The sequence below is a fragment of the Papaver somniferum genome, chromosome 8, assembly GCF_003573695.1.
Source record: "Papaver somniferum cultivar HN1 chromosome 8, ASM357369v1, whole genome shotgun sequence".
Classification (NCBI taxonomy): Eukaryota; Viridiplantae; Streptophyta; class Magnoliopsida; order Ranunculales; family Papaveraceae; genus Papaver; species Papaver somniferum.
The window spans coordinates 122,269,306-122,280,007 of record NC_039365.1 but is presented as its reverse complement, the minus strand read 5'-3'; the positions used below and the strand labels follow the sequence as shown (position 1 = coordinate 122,280,007).

General features: G+C 37.4%; 3 protein-coding genes across 6 annotated transcripts; 1 reads left to right on the top strand and 2 right to left on the bottom strand.

Moving 5' to 3' along the window:
• Positions 1-661: 661 nt before the first annotated feature.
• LOC113302851 (nuclear pore complex protein NUP54-like) lies at positions 662-3,927 on the top strand. The gene is made up of 9 exons (XM_026551804.1): positions 662-1,136; positions 1,224-1,277; positions 1,401-1,460; positions 1,559-1,669; positions 2,423-2,488; positions 2,628-2,714; positions 3,215-3,316; positions 3,417-3,563; positions 3,649-3,927. Exons 1-9 carry the CDS (start codon positions 771-773, stop codon positions 3,754-3,756), a joined length of 1,101 nt encoding a protein of 366 aa, XP_026407589.1. The 5' UTR covers positions 662-770; the 3' UTR covers positions 3,757-3,927.
• On the bottom strand, positions 2,577-6,463 carry LOC113302853 (triacylglycerol lipase 2-like). Of its 4 annotated transcripts, none has more exons than XM_026551807.1 (8): positions 6,025-6,457; positions 5,822-5,926; positions 5,605-5,745; positions 5,409-5,519; positions 5,156-5,314; positions 4,845-5,064; positions 4,668-4,763; positions 2,577-2,833 (listed from the first exon to the last, which is right to left on the bottom strand). In XM_026551807.1, exons 1-6 carry the CDS (start codon positions 6,241-6,243, stop codon positions 5,002-5,004), a joined length of 798 nt encoding a protein of 265 aa, XP_026407592.1. In that variant the 5' UTR covers positions 6,244-6,457; the 3' UTR covers positions 2,577-2,833; positions 4,668-4,763; positions 4,845-5,001. The 4 variants fall into 4 exon arrangements, with proteins under 4 accessions (XP_026407592.1, XP_026407591.1, XP_026407593.1 ...); XM_026551806.1 differs by lacking the exon at positions 2,577-2,833 and adding an exon at positions 3,966-4,599; XM_026551808.1 differs by lacking the exon at positions 2,577-2,833 and having other exon boundaries at positions 3,966-4,763; positions 4,845-4,924; positions 6,025-6,463.
• A 130-nt stretch (positions 6,464-6,593) lies between these two features.
• LOC113302850 (triacylglycerol lipase 2-like) lies at positions 6,594-9,231 on the bottom strand. Its single transcript, XM_026551803.1, has 9 exons — positions 8,921-9,231; positions 8,730-8,849; positions 8,152-8,292; positions 7,917-8,027; positions 7,677-7,829; positions 7,546-7,583; positions 7,349-7,428; positions 7,174-7,269; positions 6,594-7,085 (listed from the first exon to the last, which is right to left on the bottom strand). Exons 1-9 carry the CDS (start codon positions 9,134-9,136, stop codon positions 6,763-6,765), a joined length of 1,278 nt encoding a protein of 425 aa, XP_026407588.1. The 5' UTR covers positions 9,137-9,231; the 3' UTR covers positions 6,594-6,762.
• Positions 9,232-10,702: the final 1,471 nt, after the last annotated feature.

Below are 10,702 nucleotides of genomic sequence, written 5' to 3'. Positions count from 1 at the left end.
AAAACTGGGTTTGCCTATCCACTTAGACTCCCAAATAATTAACTTTGCCCACTTCTGCTGAATTTGGCCTTACATGTGCCTTTTGAGCGTTTAAATACCAATATGATATCCACCATCACTATGATAACAAATTTTAAACAATTCAGAAAATCCATTTTTTACGAGATAAAAATAATCATATTACTTTCCCGTGAATTAATAAAGTGAAGATAAATAAACCCTTAAAAAGAGGGAAGATCTCTTCACACTCTAATTTTCACATTTTTCATATTTTGTGAGACATTTTTCTAAATAAAACTTATAAACGATAGCATATTTGAAGTTAATATTTTGGGAATATGTTGTCTTATAAAGCTTTACTTGCGTACAAAATATGAACACAATTTAAAACGTATAGCTCCACCATCTGCTATAAGGTATCTATTTTCTTTCTCCTAGATAACCAAATCTGTTTACAACTTGGGTATTAAAAATGTGTGTAGAGATTAAAACTTGGCTCTACTCCAATCAAATATCATTCAAAATTAATTAAAAAAAATCAAACTTAGGTTGAATCAGTTGTAAATTTGGACCTCGGTAATACAAAGTTAATAGGCAGGATAATACAGTAAAAAACCCACTAAATACGGGACTAGATGCTTAATTCCTACGATACAAAACTAGTTGAAGAGTCCGTCTCTCCCTTCTTCACAGAGAGAGATTAGTGAAAGCTCCATTACTACATTCTGAGAGTCGAGTTTCTGTCTCTGTTTAGGGTTTCATTTCATAAGATGTTTGGAGCATCACCGGGGTTTGGTACCCCATCAACACCATCATTCTCACCTGGTGGTTTTGGCTCTTCTTCCCTTTTCTCCACACCACAAACTCAACAACAATCACCATTCAATCTTCAACAACAACAACAAACGAGTACTCCTAATACTGGTTTTGGTTTTCAAACACCACAAACACAAAATCAACCATCTTTTGGTTTTCAAACACCGCAAACACAAACACAACAAACACCAAATCAACAATCACCTTTTGGTTTCCTTAATCAATCAACAGGTCCTACTCTTCAATTTCAACCTCAATTAATTACTCAAATGGCTCCTGTTGCCCCTCTTCCTTATTCTTTCCCTGATCGTGATATCCAGGTACTGCTAATCCTAACCCTAAATCTTTGTAAAACCCTTTACACCAGCATATTTGTAAATTTTTGTTTATTTTGTTTTGTGGTTTAGGCAATTGTTGATGCGTATAAAGAAGAACCAGGAAACCCTAAATATGCATTTAAGGTTTGTTTTCTTGTTGAATTTCTTCAAGTTTAGAGATTTTGAAGTTTTAGGGTTTATGGTTTTTACTGAAATTCGGAGTTTAGGGTTTATTGAAATGTGTGTTACTGGTGTGGTTTTTTGTAGCATTTGTTGTTTAGTGTGACGGATCCAGCTGCAAGGATTAAGCCTGCTGGTGTGTCGGATGTGAGTTCTTTTCTTCCTTCGGCCTGTTTTAGGTTTTTGGTGGGATTGAAGTTCTAGTTTTGTTTGTTAAAATTTGGGGATAGTTTTGAAAATACCAGATTATGTGGGCAGAGGCTATGGCAAAATTAGAAGGAATGGAGAGTGCTGACCGCGAAAAATTATGGCCACAGCTTGTTCTTAGTTTCAAGGATCTGTCTGCGCGCCTTAAGGTAATTTTTCTTCTTTTGATGGTATCACCTGTCCTTGTTGTTCAGCTATAATACATTTTATCAGATCCATATGAAATTTATCAGGGAGTCATCAACTCCATTATCTAAATTTATCAACCTTGTCTTAGCTGCTAGAATTAGAATCAGCAGTAACTATTTAAAGAACTGGTTGAATTTTCTCTAGCCATCTTAGACGAATCCTGAATGTCAAATGGGAGTCAAACTCGGTATATGATAATTCATATTGGGGAATATCTTGACATTTGTAGATGATTCAACTGTAACTTCCATGTTATGATGTCTTGGTTGTTTCTGAAGTTGTTTGTGACTAACAAAGTGATAGTCATATGTGATAATTGGTGGATGTAACCTTGTTACCCTGCGTCTATATATATATTATTATCTATACGAAAGAACAAAAGGAAATCAATTATAACACATAAATCATGTCTTACTGGGTCCATAGCTCTTTTGAATTTGGTGGAGATACAGTATGACAGATCAAAGATTGGACAAGCTCCAAAGTGCCAATAGTAGCAAAACTCAAACACTACGTTTATTCCAGAGGTTATACAACTGTTGTAGGGTAGCATTTGTACTCTTCCACATTTACTTCCTTTAGAGAAGGTACATTGGCTTCTTCAAGTTTGATTCCTGTAAAAGAACCCAGCTAGCCTTTTTTTTTTTGTGTGTGTGTGTGTGTATGGTTGGTTACTTGCAATTGCCGTCTGAGTGGTTGCCACATCAATGCAGCTTCAAGATGAAGTTATACTTTCTGATGCAGAGAGGCTTCGGATGACCCAAAGCAATGTCAAAATGGTACGTATCTGATTTCTTTTGGTTGTTTTCTTTCCTCCTATGCATCTCAAGCATGACTAACTGCTAGGATTGCTGGTTACCATCTTATGATTTGAAGAAATACAATCTTCCATAAACTTACGTACTATCTCTATTACAGCTTCAGAGACATTTTCAAGCAGATACTCTTCCAACTATACAAAGAATGCAGCAGAAAGAACAAAGTCTTCAAAGAAGGCTTTTGAGGGTGAGTATTTTCTTCTGCTTTACATTTTGAACTGAATAAAAAGAGGCAATGCTGCTTTATGTTGAGGTGAAAATGCATTTCCAACTTGGGTTTTGTTATCTTGTGCATGGCATGAGAAACTGTAAACAATAATAAAATATATGAGAGATCATGTAAATTTTGCATTTGTAGAGAGAGATTCAAAAAATCCATGAAAATTTTGCATTCTCCAATGCAAATGCACATTATCTCTCACGTATTTCATTGTTGTTTACAATTTCCCATGTCAATGATTGGCTGTTATCTCTCGTAACAAAACCCTTCCTACTTTTATTGATATGTTTTTTCCTTTTCTTTTTTCATTTTGAGCATCTGTTTTCTCAAAGTCCGAACACTAGATGGTCGAGGGAACTCTATCTCCACATGAGCCTTTATACACTTTCATTCTGATCGGTTCATTGGTTTATTGATTGTTTATTTATTGTGTTTTACTGCTGACTTCTGTGACCTCCGGTGAACAGTTAATGAGAATACTAGAAGCCTTGGAGGGTAAGGGCTGTCGCCTGCCATTAATGAAGGGTGAAGCTGAATTAGCTGAAAAAATAGCTGCAATCATTAGACAGGTCTCTATTTCCTCTCTTCCAATGTATCTGTAATATGCATTATTACCCCCCTCTATTTCTTACCGAAAAGCTGACATGAGGAGTATTGGAATATATGCAGGTGAGAGGATCAGGTGCAGAACTGTCAAGGAGGGTTCACAATCTGCTCTCCATATCTCGTGTTCAAGCAAATGGGACTGGTGGAGGTTCTGTTTATCTTCCTGGATCAACCAAGATACACGAAGAGAGTCTTGCTGACATGCAAGAGGTAAGAAATCAAACATAACAACATAAGCATAAAATAAAGCACAATGCAAGTGAGGTTTTGATCTTTTCTTTATATTTTCGAGCAGGTTCTGCAGCAGCAAACAGAGGCAATTGCACGGCTAGGAAATGTTTTGAAACGAGACATGAGGGATGTTGAAATCATAATGGCAGAGGACACAGAAATGACAGAATAAGGTGGTGACAAAAAGGAATGTGGCACATCCAGCCAGCCGAATACATTTTTGTCACCGTTGATTTTTTTAGTGATTTGGAAGGCGAACCTTCCCCATATTGTATTTCTTAACATGTTACTCAGTTACTGGTTGTGAACATCTAAATCTACTAAAGAGAGTTGTCCCATTTGACTCCTCGGCCTCTAATATAGTTGGCAGTCAACTGGTTAATACAGGACCTGTGAACGTACACACCCAAAAGCAAAAAAAGGAGAACTTGGTTGGTTTCATTGATGACCAGAAATGGAACAATAATGAACGTATATTCCTACAACACCCATATGGGAACTGCTTACAGCACCAACCCAGGGGCGGCAAGTTATTCCCTAGCGGGGACTCCACTTTCTAACCTCTGTCCGAAAATCAGACTCCTAGCCGACTGGATTATTCCTAGTCGGTAATTGGTATTACACATGATGTACATTGTTAAATAAATTGTATCAGCAGGACCATGAATCGTACTACTACGTTTATAGGGGTTTCTGATATCTTACGGTTGGAGCTTAATGAAGGCGATCATTTGCTTGAATACGAGATCATTAGCATTAGTGGCAAAAATGAAATCAAGATGACCATAATTGTTAATCAATTGAAGTTCAAGTTTATCTTTATCATGTTTCATTTCATCCACTAATTATTGGACATCCTCTGGGTCGGCTAGAAAATCGTTAGCTCCGTAACTCATGAATATAGGAAGGTCCTTAAGAATGTTGCTTAGAATATATTCCGGAGGTGTTGGCTGTCCATATTTCTGAATGTTAGCGGTTACATAATCATATTTTGTCAGAGTCCCTTGCCTAACCGCTGCAGTATTATTCGAATAGTTAGAATTGAAAGAAAGAAGGATAAATCTTCATAATGTAGGAACTTACTTTGAGCTAAATGTAGGCAGTTCTTCATTGAAGTTGACTGAGGTTCCTTTCTAATGAACATATCGAAAGTCGAGGCATTGAGGCAGCAATTTACGCCTATGAATTATCAGTAGTCACCAAAACAGGGTTAGTATTTCCCAAATTTTAAAATCGTTCTTGACTAAATAATTGGTTCACCTGTAAAACTCGAAGTCATGTCAAAGCAATCCACTCCAGGCACAGAGCACAAAGACGCGAGATAGTCGGCTATACGGTCACTGTTCATGACATGATTAAATACCATCAAATGTCATTTGCAAAGCTAATCTAATATTCTCAAAACCAAGGAAGAAAACTACTGCTGCAAAAATCGTTCTGACTCCATAGGATTGACTTCAGGAACGAAAGAGCTTTCCCACTGTTGAAAGAATAAAGAGGAGTCGCATATGTTTTAAGATGGAATGAAATTTCTTAAGATATGATGTTAAATGGTTTTGACTTTAGCATACCTCTCCAATGAAGATTTTAGAAGCAATAACGCTAATTTGGCTCCCCATATGGTTCAAATAAGCAACAGGGCTAAGCAGTCCCACTGCTCTCAGCTTGTCAAGAACTTGACAAGTACTATTAGTTCCTAGCGAGAATGATGCCAATGCCATCAATGTTCCCTAATGACAATAAGTAAAACCGATTCAAGATTATAAGTACCATCACAATGAAGCTTGATTATGGGTGTAGTGTTTTTAGGTTTTAACCACTTACCAAGGAATGTCCAATATAATTAATCTTCTTCCCTGTTTGTTGGTTGACGAAACCCAAAAAAGCTGGAAGATCATATTGTACAAGTTCATCCCATGACCAATCCCAGTATGTCTGTCAATATATAACTATCAAATTTCTTGGTCAATTTCAAACAAACTAAGAGAATAAACGTCATCCTGAAGTGAAGGAGTAGTACAGCAGCTGATGCATCAAGGGTTTCATGACCACGACTATATCTCGTTCCTCTGGTATTTGCAACCCAAACATCATAACCACTATCAGCTAGTATGAATCCTAGAGATTGGTTCGGTAAATCCAGAAACCATGACGCTGCATCCTGCATAAAGCCGTCATCAAATATATGGAAAGGAATATATTTTCCCAGCAGGTAGAATAAGAGGAGAAATGCATACCAGAAATAACCCATGTTGCAAGAAGGCTGGTTGCTTGGTCTTCACATCACCATTAGCGCAGTTGACTCTATGAAGGGTAAGAATATAACCATCCTTGGTTGTCACCTGTGAATACATGCCACCTGCAGTATTACTATTGAAGATGCACTGCAGGTATTCGCATTATTAGTTTCACGTTACGAGAATCAAGTCGAGAATCATACAGTGTATTCCTGGCATTTGTAACCAAGTTTCTTGATCGTAGACTCGCACAATCCACCAGATGTCAACAGTGTTTCCGGAGCCGTCCCTGGAGCACTAGCTAATATGTCTCTGCCTCTAGAAACGACACCACCAAGTCTCTTACCATAAGCTCCGCGAGGCTCATTAAAAGCAGCTACAAAGACTAGCAGGAATAAGAAGCAATATTGGACGAGACCCATTTCTTCTTCTTTTGGTACTAGTTTATGTATTGAACTACTTTGGGTGAAAATTTACTGCTTCTTTAGGAATTTTACGGCAGATAAAAAAAAATCTTGAAGATTTTGCAGATGGTGTTTCTCTGGAGCTAAAACCTGAGATTGTTTGTTGTCGCATTGGTGTAGAGTTAAGGCAATTGATCACCATGTCCAATTTCACCTCCTTGTGTGAAATGGAGGAATGGGAGAGAGAAAAAACCGGTCAGATTTTGTTGATTTGGGTAAATTTGAATTGTGGTAGGAGTTGAAATTTTGTTTTCAACCACCAATTCCGTACTGTCAGTCCTTTTAATAGTAAATAGGAAAATCCGTATTAGTTGGCATCAATTTTCATTACTGGTGCGGAAGAACATTGCACATGAATTTACATTTTCATGGTTTTATTAGTAAACAGAACTTATGAATGCAGGAATATAGATACATATAAATTTTATTTTATCGCAAGGGCAATGAATTGAACTATGTTCCATCCGATTTTTTGTCTTATACTTGACGTTTGAAGAAGGCGATCATCGAGTTGTACACGATATCCTTGGCAGTAACACCCATTATGAAATCAGCATGAGCAAAATCCTTGACAAACTGAACTTGAAGTTTATCTCCGTCGTGTAATTTAAGACTATCCATCAGTGATCCAACGTCTCTTGGGTCTGCTAGTGAATCTTGACCTCCATAACTCATGAACAAAGGAAGGTTCTTTGGAATGTTGGTTAAGTCATATACTGGTGGCTTTGGTTGTCCGTAATGTTGAACGTTAGCATTTGCATTACCGTAATCATATTTTGTTAGCATCCCATCTCTGACCGCTGCGTAATATTTATATGGAGAATTCAATAAACATAATCATGCAAAACAAACAAGTACAGCTTTCAAATGTATAATGTAGGGACTTACTTTGAGCTAAATGTACCATGTTCTTCGTCGCGGTTGATTGAGGTTCATTTCTCAAGAATAAATCAACAGTGGAGGAATTGAGACAGCAATTTTTGCCTGAAAGTTATCAGTAATAGTCAGTATATGATATGCTTTGTATTCCCTAATTTTTAGGGCGAAACTGTACTTGGTTTACCTGTAACAGCTGTTATAAGGTCATAACAATCCATCCCAGGAGTAGCACATATAGCCTTGAGAAAATTGGCAATTGGTTCTCTGTTTTCAATTTATAAAACATTCAACTTAGAAACCAAATCCATCACATTTCTTTTACCGAACTTATTTAAAAAATCTGAAAATCTATCATTAGAAAAGTCAGAATATGATTCTTACTCGTTAATATTGAATTCGGCAACAAATGTGGTAACAATCTGTTGAAAGAATAAAGAAGTGTCACATATATTTCAAGATTCAATAGACATTTCTTAAAACACGACAATTCAATGGTATCAACTTTTGCTTACCTCTCCGACAAAGGCTTTAGCAGCAACCACACCGAGGGCAGTACTCATATGGCTCAAATAAGCAACAGGGCTAAGCAATGCAGCTGATCTCAACTTGTCAACAACTCGACTACTACTCCCTTGAGAGAATGATGTCAATGCCACCAATGTTCCCTAATGGTAATAAAACCGAATTAAGACTGTAAGGATTAGTTGTTACAGTGAAATTTAACAGATTTAGTTTATATTTTGCTAACTCACCAAAGAATGTCCAACATAGTGAACTTTTTGCCCTGTTTGTTTGTACACAAAATCGAATGTAGCTGGAAGATCGAATTGCACTATCTCATCCCATGACCAATTCCAGTAAGCCTGGCAAGATTAATCATCAGATTTATGTTCAGTTTTAAGATATCTGCAATCTGAAATGAACAAATGAAAAGATTGAAATCTGTAAATGTTTTTTTCTTCTAATAGAGTTGTTGAGGAGTAGTACAGGATGTGAAGCATCAAGGGTAGCATGAGCACGACTGTATCTCGTTCCTCTGGTATTAGCGACCCAAACGTCGAACCCACTATCGGCTAAGATGAATCCTAGAGATTGATCCACTGAATTCAGAAACCATGACATTCCATCCTGCAGAGATAGAAACATCATCAATTCATCTATCAAAAAAAATCGACTGCCATCAGCTGGTAATGACTTGACCTTGACCTGACTTGACTGAGCACCATTGAGTATTTTCAGTCAGGAAATCAAACCACAGGACAGGACCACAGACAAACACTGTCTTGAGTCAAAGGACTACATCATCAGATTTTTCTTTATTAATGCCCCACTCTCAGATAGAGAATCACAGACAATGAACTCCCGGTTTTTGGGCTTGTATGGGGTGGATTAAGCCAGACATAGAAACGGAATCTTTATAAATCTGTGCAGAGAAAAATTCTGACCGAACTTTCAGGAGAGGGATCCATTTCCAATGTGAACCGATTGAATTTAGAATTTTCCAGTATGACTATGTTGGAAATGGATAGAACTATAGTCTAGAAGAAGAAGAGAAAAATGCATACCACCAATAGCCCATGTTGCAGTAAGACTGGTTGTTTGATCTTTCCATCACCATTACCATGACCTGCACGACCCTCTGAGATTCTTTGAAGGCTAAGAACGTAACCATCATCAGTTCTCACCTGTAAATACATTTAGTTAAATTCGTGAATGCGCGAGTATAGTATTCGGGTTTTAGAGTTGAGGATCATACATTGAATTCCTGGCATTTGTAACCACGTATTGTGACTGCAGACTCGCACAATCCAACAGGTACATGTGTACTAGGTGCTCCTCTTCCTCTGCCTCTATGTCTAGCTAGAGCATTACTGCTTACGGAAGCGCCACTGCTTGAAGCATAGGCTTGAGGAAACTCATGAACAAGGAAGAATAGGACTACTAAGAAGAAGCAGCATTTGATTAGACCCATTTGACTAATTCTGGTACTACTAGTACTCAATGAAATTGAAGTGAAGTTGTTTTTGTGTGAATGGAACTGGGAAATGGGTGTATTCCCTTTTTATAATGGAACAAATAAGAATAGTGACAAACCATAGCCATGATTAAAAAGATACAAAAAAAATAAAGAATGTGTTGCTTTTAAAACAATCTAAACCACAATACTCCGTTATAGGATGTGTGAAAAGGGGCTAAGAAACTTTGCAGTTTAAACTTTAAACTGATTTTGTAAGTGGGAAAAGGGATTTGAGAATTCTACACAGACAGGAAATATCAGAAGGTTTTTCAGAAATGGAGTTTGATTACTTTATCTGGTGCTAAAAGCTCAGATTGATGCATTACACGTTGTCCCACTGTGGTGGGGAGTTAGGACAGTGGATGTGGCTCCCACCATTATTATGTCCTTCCTCTTCCTCATTACTCCCATCGAAATCCTTATCACCAACTCATTATTCCCTCTTAGAATCCTTGATTTTAGTTGGCTTTGGCTAAGCCAGGAACTTACCTTTGCATAGGGAATCAAAACGAAAAAGAGGCGTAGGACTGGGGAAAATGCGGATTTCCATCATCCGTGTGCCAAACATTCATGACATAATCACCGCTTTTTAAATAAATTGGACCATACCTCCTAGCTCTAGGTACTATGAACCGTGGGACAAAAGAAGAAGATAACCCATATACTTCGCTTCTTTTAGTCCAACGGAATCAGCAACAGAACCCACTTGATTGACCATTGGAGCCCATTTCTTTGTCAATTAGCTTTGTCTTTACTCGTTTAGCACCAACAAACAGACTGAGGTGAAGCAGTATAAGCAATGGGATCGCTAGAGTGTACGCATATTCCTCGTAGAACTTGGAACTCATCGTTTGATGTCAGAACTATAAGATAGTGGGAGAATATAGTCATGTGACTCATGTCGATGGTATAAACTCAGCAGTAGAAAAATATATCTTTCTAAGCCCGTTTCCATGAAAATCAAAGATCATGGTCCAAATATGGACTGCTTTACAAAGGTAAAAGGTTAATACAAGTGGGAAGTGGATGATTAGCGTCTGCATTTGAGCTCATGATGTTAAAACAACAAACAAACAACCTACAACGCTAAAAAAGAAGAAGAAAAAACAACAGAAAAAAGAGAAGAAGAAAAGAGATAATAAACAAAGGAAAATTCTAACCATTAGTTCTTTGTTACCATCATCATCATCATCCTAACCATCAATTCTACAACTGGATACATACAATTGGAAATGAAACCTATGAACTCATTCATGGGTCTTCGGCAAGTGGCAATTCTTTTTTTATCACCCAACAATCCAAAGGATAGTTAAAAGACCAAACTCTCAAACAGATCTCCTTGGAAGGATTAACGGCATTGGACTACTCGAGAGTTTAATTAATTTAAAATTGCATTAGTTGTACTAAAAATGTCATGTTACGATATTCGTAACAAAAAGTGATTGAAGGGATGTTAGACAGTTCGCAAACGTGGTAGTAATTTAAGGTGGTGTCACATTTGGGGCTCCCGATCTCTGCCTC